Raw genomic sequence first — 27,634 nt, 5'->3', positions numbered from 1 at the left:
ATTTGTAACTATGTAGAAATAATGCAACAAAGGAGTCATTGTTTGAATCATCTCTTTGCTGGAGGAGTTGTGTTCCTCTGCATTTCTTTTACAAATGCCCCAAAGGTGTTCTACTGGATTCTAGTCAGGAAACATACTTGGACAGGTCATGGTTCTGACTGAAAAAAATTGGCAGGACTGTTATCACGCTGGAAAATTCCTCTTCTGCCAACCAGTCACATAAACTTATATTTTCAATGCTAACCCCTGTGCCAAGTCTGAAGCACTTGCCCATCTGTTTTTTTAGATATATATTGTGCAAGTAGCACATGGTCATTGGCCCTGATTAACTGAGGTCTGTATTTTTTAACAGTCTTTCTAAAGTTTTTGTTTTTGATAGTTCAAAAGATAAAATACTCCACTAGCCACTTAAGATTATTGCAATTATTGAGAGGTGATTCATTTAAATTTGAATTATATGACATTTAAGTGATATTGCACAGGGGTGTACTCACTTCTGTTGTAAACTGTGTATATACAGTCTCTGACAAAAGTCTTGTCGCTTATCCAAGTTGTAGGAAGAACAAACAATAACTTGACTTGTTGATCAATTGAAATCAGAAATGGCTTACATGTGCAATAATGGTCATGTCTGGTGACTTGGCTGGCCAATCCTGGAGCACCTTGATCTTCTTTGCTTTTAGGAACTTTGATGTTGTTTGTAATGTAATGGGCAACAAGAATGTCTTGAGGCTATTGATGTTGCCATCCACTCTGCAGAGCTCTCAGACACCCCAATACTGGATGTAACACCAAACATTTTTCCTCCACTAAGCTAGTCAAGGGATTTCTGGGTGAATCTTGGGTGAATCTTTTGCGGCGATTGGGGTGCAGTTCAATGGATGATTCATGAGAAAAATCAACCTTTTGCCACTTTTCCATTGTCTATACTTTCTGTAAGCTGTGGGCCTGGTTTCTGAGCACTAATTCGGCCATGGAGACCACTGTGTGAAAGAATTCGACAAACTGTTTTTGTAGATACAGCGTTTTCTGATTACCAGTTCTCATGTAGCTCCGCTGCAGTTAAAAAAGGGCTGGCCCTGGACTGTCGAAGCAACAAATGGTCCTCTCGAACAGTTGTCTTAAGGGGTCTAACTTTTTCTTATCCTACACACTTAATGTTTGAATACATTAAAGATATCTGTCACCTCAGCAGTAGAATTGCTCAGCACTTTGGTTTGTGGTTAAATCTAGTTGTCAGAGGTCAGGTTGCACTTCACATTGGTCTGGTGTGCCGAGGTTCTTTTTAATACACCTGGGAATGTGTTAATTACATTATTTGTCCAAGGTGAAGCTCTTATCTGTGATTGGTTGAATAGTTTAAAGACACAACAACAAGGCTACAGTCCTTGCAATAGTTTTTTTTAGGCTTTACCAAGCTGTGGACATCAGGACACTTTTTGACATGTTCACTTTGCACCCAGTTATTAATGTGAAAGCCCTTGACATTAAAAAGAACCATATATTGTAAATAAAATTATATACCATTTTAAGTTACTATGTCCTTATGTGACAAGACTTTAGTCAGGGACACACACACACACACACACACACACACACACACATATATATATATATATCCACAAGAAATCACTGGCCATAGAGCTTTTTTAAAAACACTCAAGTCACAGATATCTGAAAACATGTTTCAGGCTGAATCTCAAATACCTCCTTACCCCTATATAGTGAACTACATAAGTCATAAAACTACGTCTACACGCAGACAGCATTTCCGATTTCAGACTGACATATGAATAAATGTAAATACTGTTAATAAATAAATACTGTTTTATTATTATTTACTATTAGTTCTGATGTCTTTCTTTATGAGGTACTATCACCCCCCGACAAGGCTAGCATGCTCATGCAAACTTTTTGACCCTGTATAGACAAATATTGAAAATATATATGGAAAAATGGACGGAGGTTTTTAAGTGAGCTGGGGGCCACTGCCCATTATGAATGGGCTGATTCCTCAGGAACCTGTCCACACCGTTTTGTCCTCCCATTAATCTGAAAACATTTTTTTGTCACTGAAAACAGTTTAGGAAAAAAATAAAAACACTTTTGTGGAAGTGTTTCTGGCTGGATCTCAAATAAATCATTACTCCACTGCTAGAAGCGGGCATCTGGCTAAGCATTACATTTGCAGCAGGTCATAACAGAAAAAAGGTGCTCTACTAAGTACTACATTTATTGTTATTATATATTTAAAATGTACAATTAAATTCATTATTTAAGTTCTTTAGTTTATTGCAAAGGGGGTTAAATGCTTCATTTGTAATGGGATTAAACAATTTTGAGTGCAACTGTATCTTGGTCATGCTTGGTGCAGTTGTGCTTTGAGAATTCTTCCTTTTAAAAAATCAAAATGAAAATAGGACAGAATTAATTGTAAAAATAAATAATTTACAAAAAATGTTAAATAAAGTAAAAAAAAACAAAACAACAAAAAAGACAAACAAATACCTTCCTGTACACACAGGGAGGTTAAAAAGCTTTTAGAGAAGTACAGAGAATAAATGTGGCAAACATTTCACAAAAATGTAAAAGGCAAGAGTTTTGCTTTAAAGTCCTTCCCCAGGGTAAAGCTTGCGCTGTCTTAGCGACGAAGCCACACCCAGCTGTTGATAAGCCAGAATGCGACTGTAACAGAATACATAATCATTTCACGCTTGGCCCTCTCTTTGTTCTCTTCCTCCAGCAACTGCAGCCGTCGATTCAGCTTGATGATCTGCACAGCCAAATCAAAATTTAAAAAGCACTTCTGACAGAATGACAAGGTCAATGAGAAATCATTGGTATTAAATAACAGCCAGCTTTACTATTTGCCAAAAACTGTTTAGCATAGCAATCCACCAAATTACATCACTCAAGATTTATTTTGGCTTTACTATTTGCCAAAAACTGTTCAGCATAGCAATTCACCAAATTACATCACTCAAGATTTATTGATTAACTGTATATACTTTCACACATACAACGAATAATGCAAAGTATATCTTAATACATTCTTATTTTGCCAATTATTCAGTTTATGGGCATCTCAGATTCAACTGATATACTTTGCATTATTTGTTGTATGTGTGAAAGTATATATAGTTAAGCCTGTAAGTCTGCAAACCATTTTCACCTTCTCTACGTTTATTACATTACAGACTTATTCTACAATAGATACAATAAAGTTAATTTTGTGTCACAACATTCTACATGAAATAGTTTAGACATTTGTGCCAATTAAAAAAAGAAATGTATATGTACACAAGTGTCCACACCCTTTGATATGACAAACAAAAGTGAGTGGAGGTACCTTTTGTTTCCATTATTACTGCTTGAAATATCTGTACAACTTAATTGGAGTCCACCTGTGGTAAATTCAATTGACAAGACATGACTGAGGATTGCCAAGACCTGCCTATATAAAGGTCCCACAGTTGACAGTGAATGTCAAAGTAAACTCTAAGCCATGGAATTCTCTGTAGACCTCAGAAACAGGATTGTGAATTGAGATGGCAAAACCTTTCAGAAGATCAACCTACACCAGCTCTACACAAATCATACTTTTATAGTAGAATGGCCAGACAAAAGCCACTCCATGGTGAAAGGCACATGACAGCCCACCTGGACCAAGAGGCACATAGAGGACTCTAAAACCATGAAATAAGAATCTCTGGTCTGATTAAACTAAAATGTAACTTTTGTACTGAATACCAGCTTCATGTCTGGAGGACACCAGGCACTGCTCATCACCTGCCTAATGCCATCTCTTCAGTGAAGCATGGCAGTGGCAGCATCATGATGTAGGGATGTTTTTCAGCAGCGGGACCTGGGCGACTGGCACAGCTAGAGGGAAAGATGAATGCAAACAAATACACAGAGATCCTTAAGGAAAACGTGCTCCAGGGTGCTCTAGACCTCAGACTGGGACAAAGGTTATGACAATGACCTGAGGCACACAGCCAAGAGAAAAAAGCACTGGCTTCAGAAAAATTCTGTGAATGTCCTTGAGTGGATCAGCCAGAGCCCAAGAAATCTTGGGAAAGAAGCTATGAGGGTGGAACACTTGTTTCTGGACATTTCATCTGCCCATTCATCTTGGCATATAAGTATCATCAGCAAGCTTCATCAGGTTGGAAGGGGAGTGTCGGTACAAAGCTATTTTCAGCTCCTTCCACAGAAATTCATTTGGATTCATACTTATATGCCAAGATGAATGGGCAAGAATGTCCAGAAACAAGTGTTCCACCCCCATAGCTTCTTTCCCAAGATTTCTTGAAGCTGTAATTGCTGCCACAGCAACAGCTAAGTATTAGGTTATAAAGGGGTCACATATCCCGCCTTATCCTATGTTTGTCATTAAAAGAAAATTACACCTTTTCACTTCATAATTATAGGCGATTGTGTGTAGATTTGAGGCAAAACAAATGAACTCAATCTATTGTAGAAGAAGTCTGTAACATAATAAAACATGGAGAATGTGAAAGGGGTGTGCAGATTTTTCAGACTGACTGTAAAGGTGGTTTTAATAAAGCAAGGAGGACATAATTTAAACAAGCATACTCGAACAGTAAGTTGATTATTTACAATTTCTAATTTTGACATGACTTGGTGTGGTCAAGCCAGTGTCAGGAGAATGTTACCTGTCTCCTTAAAGCTGTAGCATCACCAACAGCCATGTCTTCTGATCCACCCTCCATACTTGTGTCCAGTGTGGAAAGTGCATACCTAGGAAAAGTAACATGCATTTTCTTTTTCCTTGAGGGCAAGGCTCACCCAAATAACTCAATTGCATTCAAATGAACTTTAATATGTTTCATAGTCTATATTGTACAGTTCCCCTCTATAATGTTAAAATTTCAACAATGTGAAATGCAAATACCATTAAATTAATTAAAGTGTGGAATGTGTACTCCAATCACATCTGATATGGACATCAAATATGGAGTCTCAAATATGGATGGCACTGTACATATAGATAGTTACATTAATTTAGTTAAAGTTTACAGCTGTAATATACCCATGATCCTTTCACTAAAAACATATTGATTTATTTCACTGCTATTATTTCCAATGTTGTATAAGTGAAATGTATAAGTATTACGTCTTAGCGATTTAAGCAGTTGGTAGCTGCTTAAATGGAGCTATACAGCAGCAGAAAGTAACCACTGCACTATTTAGAAAAACTCAAATAACAAGTTTTTTATATTTAAATGTGCTGGAGCTCAAACATGACAGTACAGGATTTAAGTTAACTCTAGTTAAATCTAGAAAATGTAATCAGAATTTACCAAAAAATATTTACTACCAAAGTAACTAGCTCAACATTTTTCTTTCTATACATTATACGTTATATACAGCATTGCACCAACCTGTCCCAGCCACATTTTTGCTGTAAATTGATAAATATAAAACTAACAGCACCTTTTAACAATCTCCATCTCAGAAACACCACAAAAACAACCATAATATGCATAGCTGCAAACGACAGTCCGAGAGTTTAAAGCACTATTTCAGCACAATGCTAAAAAGACCTCAAGCAGTTTTGGTCTCATTTACAGACAAGCTTTTAGTTGACTTTGATATGTCTTAATTACTATGGCTAAATATGTATTTTATCAATATACAGTGGCAAGAAAAAGTATGTGAATTAATGCATTAATTTGTCATAAAATATGATCTGATCCTCATCCAAGTCAAGTGTATTGACAAATATAATGTGCCCAAAATAACAACAAACTAAAAAGCTATGGTCTTGCAGGACATTATTACACACACTCATTCAACATTCAAAGTAGTAGTGGAAAAAGTAAGTGAACCCTTGGAATTAATAGCTGTTTGACCCCTCATTGGCAGCAATAACCTCAACCAGGCACTTCCTGTAGCAGTGCATCAAACCTCCAAGTCGTTTAGGAGGATTTTTTGCCCATTCTTTCTGGCAGAACTGCTTTAGCTCGGTCATGTTCCTTGCATGTCTCATGTGTATGGCTCTCTTCAAGTCGATCCATAGTCTGACAAGGCCACTCCAAAAGACAGATTTTGTTTTTCATAAGCCATTCTGTCATGGACTTGCTCCTCTGTTTTCGGTCATTTGCATCACCCAACTTCTACAGTTTCAGCTGATGTACAGACACTGTCATTATCCTGTAGGATTGTTTGATACACTTGGGAATTCATCTTCCCCTCAATGACTGTAAGCTGGCCATGATGCAGCAACGCAGGCCCAAATCATGATGTTCCCTCCAACATACGCCACCACGTGTGTTTTTCCAAATAGTTCAATCTTTCATCTGTCCACAAAACATTTTGCCAGTACCATTGTGAAGATCAGTGTGCTCATTCTCAAACTTCAGACATGCAGCAATATTCTTTTTAGTAAGAAGCAGTTTCCTTTGTAGTGTCCTGCCATAGACACCCTGCTAGTTCAAAGTTTTACGCACTGTAGACAGATGTTGGCTTGTACCGATGATGCCTTCAAATCTTTGTCTGTCTTTGTTTTTTTTGTATGAATCACTGTTGTGCTCTTGGGGTCATTTTGACTGGACGGCCACTTCTTTGCAGAGTCGGCACAGTCCCAAATTGTGTATTTGTTGTTGTTTGCCTCACTGTAGACTGGTGAATTTCTAAATTCTTAGAAATCAGTTTCCAGCTTTATGTAAATCAAAATCTTATCGTAGAGCCTCTAACAGCTCTTTTTGGAAAGGATTAGCTCACATAGGCAATTTGTCGAAGCACTTAATCAGGGTGCGTGGTAAAATCTAATTGGGAAGAAGGTCTTTTGATATAAAGGTCAAACAAACTGAACTGGATTTTTATCCAGCACCAGGAAGGAAGGTAACAGATGGTGAAATTAAAAGACTTGTTGCAAGATATATAGTCAAGGAAATGCTACCACTGTCTTAGTCACCGTCTTTTAGACACATACTGAACATAACAGTCGTAGGCAAAAGTGACCCATCAGACCAAAAAACATTTGCAAGCTTTTTGGAAACGTTATGATAACTTAAAAAGCTTAAAAAAAAAACATATGAGGGCTTAGAATAGGTCTCTACCATTGCAGATATATGGACATGCCACAATAAAAGCTTCCTTGGGATGATGGCACACTGGATAAACCCCACTAGTTTTGGCCGTGAAAAGGCTGCCCTGGCGTGTAAAAGAATTAAGGGGAGGCATACATATGATGTCACTGCCAGTGAAATTTAACAGTCACTGCTACTGTAACAGACAACAGATCTAATTTTATTAAAGCCTTTAGAATGCATGAATTTGCTCCAGATACAGTTTCAGATTTTAATGAAGAGCCCAGGGATGAAGCTTTACAGATATTGGCCAGGCTCTCTCCTCTAATTCAGAAGGGCAGTTTACTCTCGCCTCCTCACATGAAATGTGCTTCACATACACTTAACTGGATCTCAAGTAATGATGGAGAAATGATTATGTGGTTAAGAACCAACAGTGAGTCCAGAGTAGTCTACAGAAGTGTCACTGCGAAGTCTTCAGCTCTTTGGATAAAAACAAGCCACTCATCTATAGCCTCGGTGCTCGGCTCCTCTCATGAGCCCATTATGAGGCCTGCAGAGCAACACCTTCCATGTTTTTCCACTCAGGACGACTTTTTCCCCCCCATTTTCCCCCAAGGAAGATACTTCTTACACTGCAGAGAGTGAAGTTCTAAACCACTTCCCCAGAGTAAAGAAAATCTCCTTGAAATACAACACTGCAATACCATCAAGCGCACCTGTGGAAAGGCTTTTCAGTCGAGGCAGTCTTGTGCTGACTCCAAGAAGAAACAAGCTTTCCTCCAAGCAATTTGAGAGACTTTTGTTACTGAGATATAACCACTATTTCAATGAGTGGAAGAAAATCTGTGGTATTCAGAAATATTCAGCCAGTTTACAATTAGTCTCTTGAAGACCTGAGAACTTTGTTTAATTTATAAAGATTTTATTTTTGTGAATTCAGTTCTTATACTTGAGTGTCATGAACTGCTGAAATGTTGGTTTTGTTTTGTTGTACCACTAAAGAAGGCTTCATTGGACTTCATTTTTCTATTTCTAAAATACACGTACTTGTTCAGAGAAAATAAGTAAAATCAAGTAAAGTCAAATCCATTTTATACATGTTAAGTGTTGGTACTACTGATACAATCTGTTCCTAAATAAACAATTGAAAGATTAGTGGATTCTTACTTTCCAGATATATTTCAGGATGTAACTTAAAAGTAATGAGGTATTAGATTACATATTCCAGCAAGTAATGAGTGAAGTAATCCCATTACAAGTTTTAATACGTAATAAGTAATGGATTACTTTGTTTTGTCTGTAATTACCCCAACACTGGTGTACACAAACATCCCCTAAGCTGTCTGAGCCGAGCCCCGCAGAGATGTGATCGTCTCTGCAGCGCCAATCCTTGCATACCGACCGGTCATTCGTCGTGCCAAAACGTACACAAGCAGGCTGAAGACCCGGTTCCCAGGTGCTGTCTCAGCTCTTCAGGACTGTTTTGAGCACACTAATTGGGAGATGTTTAGAATAGCAGCAACTTCTGGAGGAGTATACGGAGTCTGTGACTGGCTACATCAGCACATGCATTGACAATTACTGTCTCCAAGGTAATCACAACACACCCCAACCAGAAACCATGGATGACTGCAGAGGTGCACATGTTGCTGAGAGGCAAAGCATACCTACGCAAAGAAAATTCATGATCATTTTCAAGACACAGCAGACATGCAGCGCATGTGGCTGGGCATCCAGGCTGTCACCAACTACAAAACACCATCACCTGCTTGTGATAACGATGCCTCCCTTCCAGATGCGCTATGCTCGGTTTGAAGCACCGAACTACACAACAGCAAAGAAGTCCACATCTCTTCCAGATGAACAGGTACTGTGCTTGTTCTCCGCTGATGCAAGAAAAACTCATGGACCAGACAGCATTCCTTGCAGAGTGCTCAAAGCATGTTCTGAACAGCTAGTTTGTGTGTTGTCCCAACTGTTCAACAGACGACACTATCACCACCACACTCCACCTGGACAATAAAAAAAACCCTACATCAAAATGCTGTTCATAGACTTCAGTTCGGCATTCAACACCAGCACCTCATTAGAAAACTAAGCCTGTTGGGCCTGAACACCTCGTTCTGTAACTGGGTCCTGACAGACCACAATCAGTCAGGATCGGCATCTCCAGTACCACCGTACTGAGTACTGGTGCCCCCCAGGGCAGTGTGCTGTGGACTTTTTTCACTGCTGCCATCTGGCAGAAGTTACAGGAGCATCCATGCTGTAATTGCACGATTCTGCAAAAGCTTTGTCCCACAAGCAGACTTCTAAAACTCAGTCTTAACTAACTTTTTGCCACTGTCTATTTATCTTTATTTCCATGATTTGTGCAAGTTAATTCTTAAGTTTATCTTTCTTAAATTTAACTTAATCTAAACTATTTGAAATGTTCTTAACCTTTTATTTCTTATTTCTATTTTTAATCCATGCTTTCTGCATAGGTTTGACTACAGTGAGGGTCACCCTCAATGTACTTCAATAAAAGGTAGGTTGACTGTCCGTAGGTTGACATTTCTTTACTTTTTTCCCTAGTTAATGACTGCCTACCTGTCTGGCCTGACACCGATGGAAGTCGACCTCTCTTGCTACCCATGTCCAGGACCAGCTGCCCACCCTCCATTACTGACTACTATTACTGGCTATTATTACCAATACTAACCATCATCATGGGTGTCCGGACACCTTGAAGCCTAGTCTCCACTGGACCTCCCGCCTAAAGCCGACCTACAGGGCCCTCTTCAAAGCTCTAGATCCTGCGGCAAAGTAAGGTGGTCAACCCTATGTACAAACTACTGGTGCCTATATCCAATGCTGTAAACCTGAAATAGTCTTCATTCCATGTTTCTTTAATAAATGTTTTATTCATTATAAAGTGGCATTCCATGTGTGAGTGTATACAACGAGATTGGGTCACTGGAGCGATCAAACTGTCTTTTGAATAGAGACTGAATTTAATTCTGAACTGCAAATCAAGGTAAGCTTTATTTCTGGTCTAAATTGATACAACCAGCCCCATTTATTCTAGACATATATAATTGTACCAGCAGCCAGTAATAAATTAACAAAATCAATAACTAGCCAATTTAATACTTAATACATAATTCTTGATTTCTTACAGGGCTCCCATTTATGCAACATTTGTTACCATCACTTCTATGATTATATTAGTTATATGAAGTGTTGTAGTCAACACTTTTAGCTGATTACCAGACTTTTACCAGACCATTACAAGATTTTTGTTCATATAAAAAGAAAACAAATGAAAGTTAATAATCCATTGTATATTCATATTCATTATACATAATCTATATTATTAATCTTTCATCATATACCAATAAATTATTTTTTTTAAATACACCATTAAATGACATTTTGCATAAAATGATGCCCACAAATGTAAAGCAGATTTACTGGCACTACTTATGTATATCTACAGAATATGTTTAACTAAATTCAACCAGAAGTCATTTGGTAGAAGATATGCAGAAAAATCTAAAGATATATGGAGGTGTCAGTAGATCCCCATCCCATTATGCGTATTTTAGGAGCTATCACCATGTAATTACACAAGCATAATGAACTAACTTTAAGTTTATTCTGTTGCCAGGAAGACTATTATGGCTAGATGGGTTGGCGACAAAGCCCCTTTTACTGTTCTTATTAATTCATATCACTATAAAAACTTACACCGAGAGGCCAGTTTAAAAAATATAAAAAAAAACCCAACCCAATAAAAACATGGCACAAACCTAATACTGGGTTTTGAATTCTAGGCTTGTGTTATAATGTGTACCCATAAAAAAGGAGACATACAGATGCACATGTTCCAAATAATAAACTTAATTTTTTGCTTTTCAATTAAACTCACTGATCGTATTGTGTCTCAGGGTGGATCACTTGAAGCAAACTCAGACAACCTGTTATAATTTGTTTGCCAGGTGAGTCCAATTAAAGGAAAACTACTTAAGAAGAACGTTCCACATTATTAAGCAGGCCACAGAAAAATGTGTTCACTGCTGCCGAAAAGCATCAAATAGTGCAATGCCTTGAACAAGATATGAAAACATTAGATATTTCACGAAAATGTAAGCATGATCATCATACTGTGAAATGATTTGTGGCTGATTCACAGAGCACAGGCAGGTTTGTGCAGATAAAAGCATATCGAGAATGTTTTTTGCCAGACAAATTCATTGGATAGAGAGCAGCTTCTTAAATGCCATTACAAAGCAGCAAATGGGTATTTGAAGCTGCTGATGCCTCTGGAGTCCCGCAAACCTCAAGGTATAGGATCTTCCAGAGGCTTGCAGTTGTGCTTAAACCTATTATTCGGCCACCCCTGACCAGTGCCACAAGCAGAAACTGTTGCAGTGGGCCCAGACATACATGAAGTCTTGTTTACTGATGATTGCCGTGCAACCCTGGATGGTCCAGAAGGATAGATTAGTAGACGGTTGGTAGATGGTCACTATATCCCAACAAGGCTGCAACGTCAGCAAGGAGGAGGCAGAGTCAAGTTGTGGGACGAAATCATGGGATGCAAGAATTCTGAAGGTGATTTTAAAGAAGGGGTCCTATGTTAACTTGACATGTTTTTGATTTAAATAGCTTTTGATTTTTTAGTAAATGTGACCTCTTAATGTTGCAAATTTTACATATGGCCTTTTCAGTCCTATAAAATGTTTTAAAACTCTGCAGAGTAATTTTTTTTTAATAAATAAAATTAAATTAATACTCAGTTTATTTAAATCGTACTGTCTGTCATTTGCATCAATCTTTTAGAAAACTCTGAGAAAAATATAATTTGCATAATCATTTTGAATGTGTTATATAGTCCTTTCATTATAACTGCCAGAATGATAACTTTTAAAATTGACAGATTCACAAAAGAGTCGCAAAGGCACCTTCTCATCAGGGACATTTCATGATTGCACATGTAATAATACCTCTATTAGTCCAAAGCAATAATCATCTTTATGGACACCTAATGCACACATGGACATGCACAGACCTGTCGCCACCACTACCAACAACAACTGCAGCACATTATATGTGCAAGGATTTTGGCAACCTTAATACACACAAGCACTTTTACAAGATGACAGAACACAAAGTAAATTTTATAGCACAGTGTAAATTAGTATATTTCTATATTACTACACTGTGTTTATTATACTGTGGTCATTTGTAACTGTTGGTATTGATACTAAGATTTAATTAAGTGCAATGTGAGTTACACATACATACACATAAATATAATCTTGTGGGAGTTAGTGTCTTGGTCCTCATATTGTTTATCTCACTGCCCAGGTCCTGCCCCCAGTAGGATAGCCTCCACATCTGTAGAAAGTCCTGAACCTAAGTCCCTGGCGTCATTGCCCCCAGAGTACCAGGATTTCCAGGACGTGTTTAGAAAAACCCAAGCCACTAGATTATCCCCCCACTGCCTAATTCACGGGTTTACCCCCTCACCAATGAGGAAGAACAAGTGATGGAGGACTATATCACTGAACCCTTTGCTCAAGGTTAGATCACGCATTCAAAGTCCTTGGTGGCCTCCAGTTTCTTCTTTATCCAAAAGAAGGGAGAGGGACTGTGCCCCTTATAGATTATAGGGCCCTTAACGACATTACTAAGAAATACTAAGGTGGACGCTCTGTCTCACGTCTATCAGGAGGGGATGGGTGGAGACACCTCACTAGAGCCCATTCTGCCCTCAACCATGTCAGTCCATGCTATTAGCTGGGACGTGGACGCTGAGATCGACCAAGCCCTAACCCAGACCCCTGTACCAGCGTCATGTCCTCCAAACCGTACTTATGTCCCTAAGCCCCTCCGAAAACGTCTTATTGCCTAGGCACACTCCTCCCCATCGTCTGGCCACCCAGGGGAGATCCGCACGCATCACCTCCTATCCCTAAAGTACTAGTGGGAGAGCATGCGTGCGGATATTTACGCCATGGTGGCCTCATGTAGTGTGTGTGCCTAGTGTAAGACCCCCAAAGCACTCCCTTCCGAAAAGCTCATGCCCTTGCCTGTGCACGAGCACCCGCTGTCGACTTCGTCACCAATCTGCCGATCAGTCCTGAGGGCAGACGTTGATAATGACGATTGTGGATAGGTTTTCTAGGGGCGTGCGTTTTCTCCTATTCCCGTTCCTACCTACAGCAATGCAAACCGCCCAAGCCCTGGTTGACCATGTCCTTCGCAATTTCAGCATCACGGAGGACATAGTGTCCCACCGGTGTGGTAAATTCAGTTCTAAGGTCTAGGGAGCCTTTTCCGAGCATCTGGGGGTGAGTGTGAGTCTCACTTCCGGATACCACCCCCCGACAAACGGCCAGTGTGCATGATAATGCCCAAACCACTTTGCAAACACACAACCCAGCTGCCAGCCATATTTTTAACCCAAGTTCTGATGCATGCTTAAGTGGAAACAGCAACAGGGAAATGGAAAAAAAAATAAAAATTAACCAAACAAAAATAAAAATCACACAAATAAAATACATGTTGATGAGGCCTAAGTGTCTTGCTAGATAGCTTAATTGGTTGGAAATTAAAAAAGCTTTTGTGGATGGGAGGCAGCTAATGTAACACACTGTGCTTGTGTTCAATTAAATATGTGGATATGGCATAACTTTTGAGAACACACACACAAACCACTGGATGCCTTCCCAGAATACTGGGATACAAGGCAGAAAGACCTCCCTGGACAACTTCCGGCACCACACGTGTTCACTTACACCTGGGGCAATTTAGCATAATCAATTTACCCACCACATGCATTTGTCCTATTCCTTTAAGGTACCAAATATTAGGAAAATGTGTTTCAAAATAACTGAGTGTAAGAAGGTGTAAGAGGTGAGTGTAAGAAGGAGAAACAGTATAGGAAATAAACAAGGACATACAGGGTAACTGATGCAAAGCACCAAAAGCTATACAAGTCCCATCAGCGCCCCTTAGAAGAGAATCTTCAGGCTACTGAATGTGACTGGGTGACATTTTCACACCTTAAAAAAAAAAAAGGAAGTAAAAAGAGTTACCTGTTTTCATGCTGGAGATTATAGAAAGCAGAAATCCCTCTCAGAGAAGGTTTGCTGAGAAGACAAGAGGAGCGCACAAAGACCACAATAGAAACAATAAAAAGGAAGAAAAAAAAAAATGACATGAATATATGGTCATACTAAATCTTTTTTTAAGCATTAAAAAAAAGTTTTGTTTTTTTTTTTACTAAAAACTGCATTTTTTTCCTTTTCTATTAATTTGTGTTTTACGGCCAAGAAATTCACTTTGAATAAAACATTGCACACTGCATTACCATATATTGGAGAAAAAGTTGATGTAGAAAACTAACATTCACCACTTTACAGACATGGATTAAACACAGAGACAGTTTTTTCTGGTGAGTCACAAGTGCCCTACAGCAGCACCGCAATTATTTTTTTGATTGCTAAAGAAGAAATGCATGTTTGCTGTAGATGGACAGATGAAGCATTTCCATAGAAGCCCCTCACTGACAGTGACAGTTGTTAATATTGTGTGTGTGTGTGTGTGTGTGTATATATATATATATATATATATATATATATATATATATATATATATATGTTTATGAAAGTGTTGAAGTGTATATGTGTATAAGTTTAACCTCTGGAAATGGAAAAAGATGAAACAGTATTTGTTCTCATCAGGCTTGTAAATCCATAGATTAAAAGTCAGTAGGCAATAATTGGTTAGGAGAGCTGACCATTTGAATAAACAACAAAATAATACACCCGCTTTAGATGCAATGGGCTATAAAAACGGTGTCCAGATACTGTCTTCGGACGAGAGATGAAACTCAACTGCGATCGCCTTGAAATGAACATCTAAACCCCTCAGTCGTCCCTGTTTCTCCCTTTAGTGTAAGAAAGTAAGAATCTATTTCAAAGCTTAGACAGACACAGAGGCATTTCCTAGTTGAGCCACAAATGAACCATGATGTCAACACTACAAATCCTAAAACATTATAAATGTACAGACAAAAAGGAACCCAGCACCATTCACAACTACACCATATGTCTTCACCAAAAGCTGATTTATCCTTCTGCATAGATGTACCTCTGCGCCATGATTATGGTTGCAACTATGTGTGATTTTCATGGTATTAAAACAGTCTCTAAAAACATTGTGGTATACAGAGAAGTGCAGGGAAAATCCAAATAAAAAGGTAATAAGTCTACTAGTCTACTTCAGAAATATGGTCACATTATAAAATAAGCTAAAATGAATATATGGTTATGGTCATACTAAATCTTTTTTTAAGCATTAAAAAAAGTTTTTTTTTTCCTGGTTCTAGCTGGACAGTATGTTAAGTACACTAGAAGCCTGGACTAAGCCTGGACTAACTTATCATTTGTGTTGGACACAGATGGAATCTGCCCTCCTATCTGTGCAGTAAATACACACATAATGCACAGTGGGTAGTCAGAGCATAGTGTTAAGGGCCTTGCTGAGGGGCCCAACAGTGGCAGCTGGCCGAGCCTAGGTATCAAACCCCCATTAACGGCAGCTGAGCCACCCCTGCCGCTGCAAAAATCCGGACCCTCAGATTAAAAGTCTGATGTTCTACCAACTGAACTACATGGGACACTCTCTCGAAACAGTGTGTTTACTTAGAGACTTTGTTGTCATACATGAAGATCTTTAGATGCCAGCATTGTTAGTGCCCGTGTGTAATGCTTCTAATGCAACACTGTACATGCTCTAATGATGAACATGATTGGTATAATGAACTGGGATAATGCAACACTTAAGGGACCTGTTATTGATTCCCATCTTTAATCAACCAATTTATACAACACCATGGACAGACTGCTCTTCAAAAAAATATGTGCCCCCAAAATTACACTGGCTGCGAACTTTAGTTAAGCAAATCATCCATCCTATTCTTTTCTACAGTTGATTTCAACAAGCAATTTTTACATCGCCATTCATCCATCATCTTTACAGTTGCGGGGGCCCATAGCCTACCCAGAATCATTTGACACAAGGCTGAAATACCCACTGAGCGCCTGTCCATTACAGAATACCACACACATCCATTTTCATTTAGGTTTGACGATTAACCTACAATGTGCGTTTTATGGGGTGGTGGGAAATTTGGAGCGGTCCTTTTATTTTAGAATAAAAAAAAATCTGACAACAAATTAACCAAAAAAAAGGACCAAACGAAAACAAACAAACAAATAAAACAATACATAAATCACAAAAAATAAAAAAGTATCACATAGGTTCTACTCACAAAGAATCATTTCTGGTAAGCTGGTAACTGTGACGGACAGCCATGTTTTCACTGACAGAGCGTTCCCTTCGTGACCTGCTGTGGGAGTGTACCTATGCATGTATGTGAATGAAAGAGAGAGAGATAGAGATAGAGAGAGAGAGAAAGAGAGAGAGAGAGAGAGAGAGAGAGAGAGAGAGAGAAAACGTTTTGGTGTCAACTTTCAAACAAAAAAACTTTTTTTTTTAAACTTTCTACCAGTACGAAACTAGAACTGGGTCAAAGATAGCAGTTGTAGTTTAATTTTTCTTGGCTCATACAGTATATTTTCCATTTTTAACATTTGTCTGTTAACAGAACCTACATTTACCCTTTTTCACTTAAGCCACTAACTGGTTTATCATCTTACTAAAGGCAGATTATGTCAAGTCAAGTCAAGTCAAATTTATTTGCATAGCGCTTTTTACAACTGTTGTCGTCACAAAGCAGCTTTACATAATTAGTACTTAATAAAGGACAGAGACAGAGAAGAAAGAAGGAATAACATGAAGGGTCAAAGACCCCCGTGAGCAAGCCAACGGCGACAGTGGCAAGGAAAAACTCCCTCAGAGCTGGAGGAAGAAACCTTGGGAGGAACCAAGACTCACAAGGGGGACCCATCCTCCTCTGGCCAGACTATTTTAAACATTAATGATAAAAATTACCAAAGCAGATACAACAGAAATTTGATAGTGGTGATATTAATAGTGTCAGACAGGCACAAGTCCATCTAGGTTTCAGCACGGCCACCAAACAGGCAGCAGCGGCAGGCGGGAGAGCCATGGGTGGTGGCGGGTTGGGGGGGACCCGCTGGCCGGACTGGTAGGTGGCAGCTGGTTAGATGCAGGTAGAGGGGACCTCAGCGGGCAATCTTCCTGCAGGTCGGGCTGGGTGGCCATTTATTTTGTTTACACTTCTGTAATGTAGTCAAGATGCATGCCTGACCACCTGCAAATGTTAAAATGATCCTGTAGTAAATGATTATGTCTCATGTTTCTAAACCTAGAGGTCATCATGGAATGTCTACCTTTGCAGCTACTTAATAGTCAGACTTCATTCTGGTGGTAACGTTTTAAATGGCTTTTACACCTGGCATTAACATGAGCGTTTGGTGAGCTCTGCAGAATTAGATTTCACTTGGCCACATGAAAAGCAGGACACATCGAACCAGACTACAGTTCAGACTACAGGATCATTTTAACATTTGCGGGTGGTCAGGCATGCATCTTGACTACATTACAGAAGTGTAAACAAAATACATTTTCCATGTCTGGATACAATCAGATACATGGAAATACATCTTTTGGGGTGGGGATAAAATCCTAAAAAATTAAGTAATTTGTGCAAGCAAGTATGCTGAACCCTCACAGGTCCTCTAAACTGTTCTCCCCAAACCGGACCACCTTGATAAAGCGCCATCGTTTACAGGAAGTAAAACGGAAATGAGTTAAGTAAAGTTTTTATGCACCTTTCCAGCTTGGTAGCATCATGTGTAATGGGGGACCTAGCTAGCAGATATAATTGGACATGACTAGACTGGTGGGATTTCTTAGCATTTAAGTAATAGAAGACTGCTGCTGCTGCTGCTGCTACTACTACTACTACTACTACTACTACTACTACTAGGAACCCTTATCCTTCATTACATAAAATGATCTCCAGAAACACTCCACCCCAAAATCAGTGGGACCTACTTTACCTCTTTATTTGCCTGGACACTGGATTTTTCAACTTCTAGAAAGTCAAGGGGCCGTTCACTTAGGGTGAGGACGCGAGGAGGGGTCTGAAGAGACAAAGTCTCCAGCGGAGTGGACTGAATGAGGTCCAAATCTCTGGGTCTGGAAAACTGGGTATCCTCTTCATTACCTACACAAAAAGAAAAAATACATTTATTTATTATAGAAGCCTAGTTTTAACACATACAGTTGCATGAAAAGACTGGGCCCCTGTGAAAATTTCTGTTACTGTTAACAGATAATAATTACAGAAAATAATCTTAACATTTTCAGCAAGTGTAATATTTTTGTTTTGTTTTTAGTGATTCCAGCATTTAGTCTGATTAAAACATTAGATTGATTAAAAAGAAATGTAAAAACTGGCATGCTGGAAAACAAAACTGATAGAGAAGTAGAGAGGATTAATTTAACTTTAAACAACTTGCTACTTAAATAATATTAAATATTAATATATGCATGAATGTATGAATGTAATTATTTTCCTTTATATGTTCATAAGTCCATTACACAGACTCACACATACACACATTAGATTTGGAGCTAGCTTCACAAGTATGCACTGCTAACAACAGAAAGAAAGAAAAGGCTTCGACCTAAAAGACCTAAAGTGGAGTGTACTTTCAACGGTGGAGTAAACTGTAGCCTGGAAAGTGTTGCTGTTCAGCAGTTCATTATTGAGTTTGTCTTGCTTCGTGTTTGTAAAGGCTTCTAAAAGTGCAAAAGTATTTGCCCCCTTCCACGTTTCTTCTATTTTTGCATATTTGTCTGGTATTTAAATGTTTCAGATTAGCCTACTAATTATAATTTAAAGATAAAGACAACACAAGTAAACACACAATGCAGTTTTTAAATAGTCATCCAAATTGTTGCAGATACTCATTTATTCAAAGCCCATATCAACGACATAAAAAAAAGCAATTGCCCCCTAAATCCCTAGGAGAAATCCCTTTCTCCTAGCTGAGAAAGGCCAGTCTCCCTCCACCCATCCTCACCCTCTTCTATAGAGGGACCATAGAGAGCATCCTAAGCAGCTGCATCACTGCCTGGTTTGGGACCTGCACAGCCTCTGACCGCAAGACCCTCCAACGCATTGTGAGGACAGCTGAGAGGATCATCGGAGTCTCTCTCCCCTCCGTCATGGACATTTACACTGCCCGCTGCATCCGCAACGCAACCAGCATTGTGCATGACTCCACCCACCCTTCACACAGACTGTTCTCCCTCCTGCCATCAGGAACATGCATCTCTCTCTCTCGCTCTCTCCCTCTCCCTCTCTCTCTCTCTCTCTCTCTCTCTCTCTCCCTCTCCCTCTCTCCCTCTCCCTCTCCCTCTCTCCCTCTCCCTCTCCCTCTCCCTCTCCATTTACCCCAGATAAAATGGGAAGCATTGTTTTTGCACAAGCATTTGCACTAATAACTTTACTACCTCACTGGACTCAATTATTTATACTGTGTTGTGTTGTCTGTCTGTCTGTCTGTCTGTCTGTCTGCACTTGTACTGTGTTGCACTTGTGTTTTGTATGCACTGTCTATGTTGCACCATGGTCCTGGAGGAACGTTGTTTCGTTTCACTGTGTACTCTGTATGTAGTTGAAATGACCATAAAACCCACTTGACTTGACTTATAAATTCTATCATGGGATGTTGTTATCTGCAATCATAAAATCTGTTTCCACTGCCCACAAATAATGCACAATCATATATATCGGGTAACCCTGTTCAGCTAAGAGCCCAAACAAGCCTCATTTACTCCAGAGCAGGGCCAGAGAATTTGAAAGATACATATTTTTGCAAAGAAAGTTAACATATAAAGTTCTAAATGGCCTTGCCCCAGTGTACTTGAGCAACCTCTATTATGAGCCACCACACCTCTTTAGAGCAGACTTAGAAAACATGATGGCATTCCTAGAATTATGAAAGCTGCCCCCAAGAGTTTTTTTTTCATACAAAGCTCGTCAGCTTTGAAATATTCTTTCAATCATTGTTTAAGACTCACACAGTCTCAATCTTTCAGTCAAGACTGAAAACCTATGGGTTTAGTAAAAAGTTTGGTAATTAGTTATTCTATTAGATTTTGTGTCATGCAATGTTTCCGCTACATATATGCTAGATTAAACTAGTTAGCCTGTTACACACACAGGACCTACCACACTGCATCACCTTATTTTCCTTGACAACAACGTGTGGGGTATCTTTGTTTACTTTGTGTTAGATCTTCCGATGTGACAGTGGATCCGTTGATATAGATGGCAACCCCAACGGTAATAAACATACAATCAGTAGTATAATATGCTCAGTTAGAGGGTGTCACAATAATTATAAAAAAAAAAGGAGAATTTCACGTAAACAATGTCATGAACACAACACAATATGGGGCACCATATCATTTATATCCATTGCCGTACAAAGAAGAGGAGCTGCATCTATGGTTGAAGGTGCTAAATTTTAAACATCCACCTAAACCTCCATACGTCAGCACTTGCCATTTTGTGGAGGAGAAACAAACACCAAAACTTCCATACGGAAAAGAAACAGCTCGGTCAAGCGTACACATCAAGTTCTTGTGATGCACTTAGGTTAGCTCTTAGGCTAATGTCTTATATGTCAGCCTCACAAGCACTCAAAGAATCTGCTTCACCAGAGCTTCAGAACAGTTTTCCCTCCACAAAAAGAGCAGGTGTATGGACGTTTGGGTGGATGTAAAGAAAAAAATAGCACCTTAAACCACAGACACACTTATAACTAAGTGGTGGATAGTTATATGTTGCCTCAACACATTCTTCTTTTTGTTAGGAGTGTCAGCCTGCCATCGCTGCTGAAGGAAATTCATTGAGAAAACACGATCTTGGTTCATCTCAAAGTTTCTGAGGGGGTTTAACCTTCCCATTGCCACAAGGTCTTTATAGTTAAACTTGACATGTCCATAATACATGTGACAATTCTGAGAGATTGCAGTACAGTACCCAAAGTACTGAAGACAATGTAGTTTCTCTTATTTCACTGCATTAAAAAGATTAAATTTTACCTTATGACTTTACTGTGAAAGAGAACCCTAAGTTGATTAATCAAGTAAATTATAGTGACTGTCCATGCACTCATAAATGTGACTGTTATAACCATTTTCCTGACCTGCAACAACAATCCGGTCTGGAACCTGCATTACAGTGTGTAGCACTTCTTGTGTTGTGGTGGTGTCTTGGTTTTCGCCTGCAAATGTAGCCACCTTCAGCATTTCTGGGATGCGCATTCGTTGGCTGATGCCCTCTGTATACTCAAGCTCATAGTGAATCCGGTTCATCTCCGCCATCTCAGCTGCAGGAGATGGGAAAGCCGCTTTGTTCATCTAAACAGACAGAAATAGACAGATATTACACTAAAAGCAGTATGCAAACAGAGATTACTTTAGCTATTCAGTTATATTTTCACAAATCTCTGACAACTCTTTTCTATTTCGTCAGATTTATACTGGGGACATTTAAGTATATTACTTAAAAATAAAGTAGTAAGGTTGCAGCTGTACACAGTTGTTAGGTTTCCCATGGTATGAAATTGGCTGGGTAGCATATCATATTGAAATTGATAAAAATAAATGCAACCAATCAGAGAATCCCACCAATTTAGTACTATGAAAATAATCATTAACTGGAAACAACATTGTTTAATAGAGCTCCAACTCACATGCAACTTTCTTATTTATTTTTTAAAGGGAGACATTTTACATATGCTTTCATAAATAAACAGTTTCAAGATCCTTAAAGATTCAAAAATCCTACTGTTTTGTATTCCATTATGGGTCAACATGTAATGATAATAGAAGAAGAACAACAACAACAACAACGACAACAAGAGGAATAATTGTGAAATACCATTGACTGTAGAATTGTTATGTTATGTTCATGATGTTATCATCATACCGTAAAAATCTCATGCTGTTGCAATTGTTACAACCCTGTATGGAAAACGTCAATGTTTTATGGCAACAACACACGTGTGTTTATTTACTTTTCCCCTCAAAATATCACTTTGGTTTTGCAGCACTGTATTTTTACTGCCTTAAAGTCTTAATGCTTTTTCCATACAGTTCCCATACACTAACTGGTTCCTAATTTAACACAGCTGCTTAAGTACATCAAGCCTCACGGAGCATCTGAATGGGTTTACAGCTGGTAAACTCGAGTTTACGAGAAGAGACTACAGCTATAATGTAGCTAGCTAACATACAACTCAGCAAAATAGCAATAACTGGTGTCTGGACAAAGTAAAACAGAACCATTCTGCATTAGCAATACTTTAAACGTAATGCACGATTTTAACGATTTTTGAACTAACCCTGTCATTCTTGTTCCCTCAGGACTGCAGTACGTAGCTAGCTACATAGCCATCAGTCTCAGGAGCATCCGGCTGGTCTTCCGTCTTGTGACAATCACGACGCGCTATTTTTAAGGCAGATGCCTCAATTGACTCGGTTACCCAGAACTTGACCCACAAAATGCTGGGGTGTTTTCATTTTACAACTAGCACAAGCACTACCTTCCATTGACATGTAAACCACAACCACCGCAGAAACAACTGCTCTGTGGTAACCCCTGCTAATTCGACTGACCGTAGGGGAAATTGCTCGTTAGTTATTGGTACGTTTAGGAAAGGTACAAAAGACGAATTATTCCTGCAAAATATTTGCTTTTGATTGAGCGATAAACACAATAATATTTAACAGTGTTAGCTAGCTAGCTACATACGCCAATAAATAAACCAAAATCAGAACGTATCTAGCTAGCTAAAACAAGTATTCTAGCTAGCTAACTTTCCAACACCAGCTAGCCACCAACAGCACCAACAGTTCACTAAACATAACTACCTTATTCGAAGCCGGATCCAAAGCCAAAAATTAGATACGTTAAAATGACTGAATATAACAACAAAAATCTGATGATAGTTACTCAGCTAAAGAGCAACACCACCCCCGTGAACCCGGAAGCAGCAACTCCAGGCGATAACCAAACACGTTTCATATTAAAAGTCTCGTCCAACCTGTAAAATGTTTTTTGCATTATTTTTACATTTTTTTTTTTTTTACTAATCTTACTTTTTGCATTATTTTTACATAATTTTTTACTAATCTTACTAATCTGCTTAATATATGTTGGTGAGATCACAATTTTCCAATTCATTCTCAATCCAGAAACAGCAGAGAATTCCTGAACACATATGACTGCCTTTGAAACTTCAAACCTGTCTGCAGAACTCTAAACATAAACTCATGCTCAATGGTATCAAAAGTTTTGTAGAAATAAAAAAACTAAAGAAGTCTCACTTCTGAAAAGATCCATGGACCACATCTAATATTAACCTTGTATTATGACTAATATTTCTACAGACATATCCAGACTGTTCTTCAACTTCAATTCCACACAGACCCTCTTTTAATCTATTGGCAAAACTAATAATTTACCATTTTTTTCATAACATTAAAGGTCTCTAATTTTCTAGATATAATCTTGTTGATTATGGAATTTATAGCTCTGTTTCCTCTGTTGCCTTTTTCTCAGCCATTTCGTCTTTTGCTATGCGGTTAAATGTTCCTGTATTTCCTAACAATAAACTAATACCTAATCTGTGACCTTTATTGACTAAGGTGTCTCAGATTGATCTATTTAAAAAAAGAAGAAGAGCAGAATAAAGGAGCTGTTAGCTAATGTCAGTAAATAATGTATGATTGAGTATAATTCACAGGGGTTAACCACAATAAAATGTCCAGCCTTGCAAAGAATTAAAATTTTACAGAATCCACACGGATCCCATACAGCACAAATATGCCACTTCTCTGTACTCTGTACATTTTGTAGCATTTTGGGAATATTGGGGGACCAACTCCATATTAATGCCTATGGATTTAGAATGGGAAGTTAGAAAGCTCCTGTAGGTGTAATGTGTTGGTGTCCCAATACTTTTGTTCAAATAGTGTGCCTGATCTGTATTACCACCCTTTTGGTACTGCCCCTTCTTTTGCATATTTAGGTTAAGCTTTGTCTGAGGGCTGCCACCCACCAGCTGCCGTGAACACCACCACCACCATCACTGCAGTGCTGAGAATGATCCACCACCAAAAAAATAGCTGCTCTTTGGTGGTCCTGTGAGGGTCCTGATAATTGAAGAACAGGTAAAAGGAGGATAATAAAGTATACATATGAACTACAGTCTGTAATCGTAGAATATATATGAAGCGTCTTAACAGTGTCGAACCTGTTCATGTCTTAGTAATAAAAATAAACGCCATATTTTGCTGAAACGTTAGTAAATACCTTGGTTAATAAATATCCATAACATACAGTAAATGTTACTAATGTGAGTAAAAGCCATCTATATTTAAGCAGCTCCTAATGGTGTAAACTGTTTTTCAACACTAGGAATCAAAATCAAATCAAATTTATTTGTATGGCTTATTTATTTGTATGTGGACTGGTGGGTGACAGGTTGTCTGACGCAGGTAGAGGGGACCAGTCTTTTAAGAGGTCGGTCAGGTGAGCAGGTGACTATTTACTCTGGTAAAGAGACAGAGCAGATAATGTTGAACAGCATCGGAATGTGGCTGACAACTCCGACAGGTCTGACTATAACAGCCTAAATAAAAGGAGAGAGCCAGAGGGTAGCAGAGTCACGGGAGCACCCTGAAACACTGGCGTTCATCTGCTCCACCGTCCACAAACCTGAGTGATTGTGTGGAAGCAGCGAGACAACAGCTCCAGCATCTCAGTGTACTACAATTCCCTGTCCATTGAACCCCTGAATCTGCAACCTTTGTCTAAGGGAAACATTAATTATCAAAAGCTAAACTAAACAGATGAGTTTTCAGCCTAGATTTAAAGATTGAGACTGTGTCTGAGTCCCGAACATTATCTGGAAGGTTATTCCAGAGTTGTTGTTGTTTTTTTTAAGAAAAGGCTCTTCCCCCTGGTGAGGCTTTCTGAATTCTGAGAACTATAAAGAAGCCAGCACCCTGTTATCTAAGTAGTTGTTATGGTTCAAAATCAGTAATAAGATCTCAGGAACTAAAGGCGTGAGGCCATGTAGAGTTTTGTAGGTCAATAGTAAGATTTTATGGTCAATGCGAAAATTAACTGGAAGCCAATGCAGTGTTGATAGAACTGGACTGATATTGAACTAGTTCACGTTTACAATGATTCCTACTGGGCCACCCTGACAAAAGTGCATTATAATATTCTAGCCTTAAGGTAATACTAGTTTTTTGGCATCCTGTAGAGATAAGGAATTTCTTATTTTGGCATTGTTTCTAAGATGTAGAAAGTTACGCCAAGCAGGAGTGCGGAGTGAAGCTGTTAGAGAACCGCCCTTACCGTGTTTTAATTGGCCAGAAAGTCTGTCCGTCAGTGGTTTTCCTTTTCCCTTGGCTTCCATAAGACCCTAAAGACCCTAAGACCCTAAAAGTGTTCAAACATGACTAACAACTATCTCTCCTCAACAATGATAATGAAAATAAAATCCAATTTGAATATCGCCCCCATCTCTGGAGTACAAAGCCTGGTTCATATCCAATTCATTTTGGTGGCACGTATTGACTCCACACACAAAATGTCTTTATTCGCAAATAAAGAAATGCGTATTATTTAACCTTTGTTCAGATAGTTTTTTTGTCTTGCTAGTCTTGCTATTTTCCTTAACAAACCATTTTTAAGAAAATAACAGTTTTGAATTCTGTTGCCCCTAGCGGCCGTCACTTCTGAATATTTACACACAGTACAGACGGCAGGATGCAGAATCCATTTTCTTTCGGTGTATTGCCTTAAGACCGCCGAGTTCATTTACTGTAATGCTTGAAAACTGTAACCACGGAGTGTTGGTAGTGAGATGAACTAATAGAAGTGGACCAGTCTGCCGCAGCTTTAATCAGTTTGAGTTTCTGGCGAAATTTCTTTATATACAGAATGTCCAGCTCGGAGGCTTTGCTCTGGTGCGCGATCTTGTCTTTCACCTTATCACTGGAATTGCAGCCGGACATGTGAGTATATCGATCTTAAAAAGCATATCAAGTTATCACCTAAGCTGGGAATGACGTTCCAAGTCCGTGTGCTGCGCTCTCTTTTTCTGCAATAATGTACAAAATACAAATTAAATATGCTTTAAAATTCTAAAACATTTTTTTGTGCGGTCAAAGCTATTTTCAGAATACGCTGTTATGCTATTTATTCAATCTGCCTGAACATTTAGTTTAGTCTCCATTTATTTCGAGTGAATGAAAAGAAAACAAATTTTACCTTTATTAGCACAGATGTAAAGTGGAAAAGTAGAAACAAAATAAAAAAAATGCATTGGGTCTATATATGCTGTATATTCGATGTTTTTGATTAGAAAAAATAGTTTCCTGAACATATATCACCATATAACTGTAATGAATTTCAGGACCACAATTGTCCGCTACTCTTAGCCCTCATTGTAATGAGTGATTTTATTTTGTTGTGTGTTACTGTTACTGTTGAATTAAAATTTAAGTCATTAATTTATGTTTTTATATTTTTTAACTTTTGTCTTAATAGCTTGTGTGTTAATGGAGAATTTGCAATGTAACTATACAATGTACCTTTACTGTACATACTGTGCAGTGTAACCTGTTTACTATGCATGTGACAACAAAACTATTGAATCTTAAATGAATGTTAAGCTGAAAGCACAGATATAACAAAAAATAATATTTGTTGGTTAATTTAAGAAGACATTGCTAACATTTCTAAGAAGAACAAATGCCAAAGGTGTTTAGCACTGGTAAAAGCATGAGCATATGTTTTAAACCAACATTTAATGTCAGTTCTTCTAAGTTTTATGGCAATTAACACTACAACAGATTGCACTGACTAGAAATGCACATTCTATTGCTACAAGCATGATAAACTGAGGCAAGTATGTTCATTTGAAGCTAACATTACACTGTGGATATGTTAGATCAGTGCACTTTAAAACAGTTTTTATTTTAAAAATTATACTTTAAGATGTGAAAGTTTGTATTAATGTGTTAAGATTAAAGCTATTAAAAATGTTATTTTAATGGAATCATTTTTGACCATTGTATTGTAAAAATGTAACTGAAGAAGAATGATGTATGTGTACAGTTGTTGCATTAGCCACTAATGAGGCAGGAGAAGTATAGTGCATTACATAAGCATAAGCAAGAGTAGTTCGGTTGTTGCTTGGGGTTTGGGAACTTGTTTAAACATTGAAATTGCATTAGGTATAATACATAGAATGCCTGGTGAAAACCCATGAGTGTTTTTAAGAAAGAAAAAAGCTTTTGCTTTTTTGGATTATAGTGGAGTTCAAAGCAATATTTGTTATCCTCAATAGGAGGAATTACTACAGAATCAAATGTAATCAAATTAACATAACCTCAATTAAGTTATCCCTTATTCCTCTCACTGGCCACCTCTATTTTCTCCTCCCAAGGTAAGCTCAAGTAGCACATGTTCTGTCGTTGACTTGTTG

The 27,634-nt window shown here is 38.4% G+C and overlaps 2 protein-coding genes across 4 annotated transcripts in view; one reads left to right on the top strand and one right to left on the bottom strand.

Moving 5' to 3' along the window:
• Positions 1-2,267: 2,267 nt before the first annotated feature.
• On the bottom strand, positions 2,268-23,114 carry mffa (mitochondrial fission factor a). 3 transcript variants are annotated; one of them, XM_072690688.1, is made up of 7 exons: positions 23,001-23,114; positions 21,272-21,485; positions 18,107-18,273; positions 16,390-16,481; positions 14,150-14,203; positions 4,680-4,764; positions 2,268-2,773 (listed from the first exon to the last, which is right to left on the bottom strand). In XM_072690688.1, the coding sequence occupies exons 2-7, from the start codon at positions 21,483-21,485 to the stop codon at positions 2,642-2,644; spliced, it is 744 nt and encodes a 247-aa protein (XP_072546789.1). In that variant the 5' UTR covers positions 23,001-23,114; the 3' UTR covers positions 2,268-2,641. The 3 variants fall into 3 exon arrangements, with proteins under 3 accessions (XP_072546789.1, XP_072546790.1, XP_072546792.1); XM_072690689.1 differs by lacking the exon at positions 23,001-23,114 and adding an exon at positions 22,472-22,849; XM_072690691.1 differs by lacking the exon at positions 14,150-14,203.
• A 2,971-nt stretch (positions 23,115-26,085) lies between these two features.
• egfem1 (EGF-like and EMI domain containing 1) overlaps positions 26,086-27,634 on the top strand; it is a 66,473-nt gene continuing 64,924 nt past the window's right edge. The window contains exon 1 of the mRNA XM_072690914.1: positions 26,086-26,159. Coding sequence (XP_072547015.1) covers positions 26,086-26,159 — 74 coding nt within the window. The remainder of the gene's footprint in view (positions 26,160-27,634) is intronic.

Source organism: Salminus brasiliensis, chromosome 11 (genome assembly GCF_030463535.1).
Source record: "Salminus brasiliensis chromosome 11, fSalBra1.hap2, whole genome shotgun sequence".
In the NCBI taxonomy this organism is placed as follows: domain Eukaryota; kingdom Metazoa; phylum Chordata; class Actinopteri; order Characiformes; family Bryconidae; genus Salminus; species Salminus brasiliensis.
The sequence above is the reverse complement of the archived record's forward strand: the minus strand, read 5'-3'. Positions and strand labels throughout refer to the sequence as shown.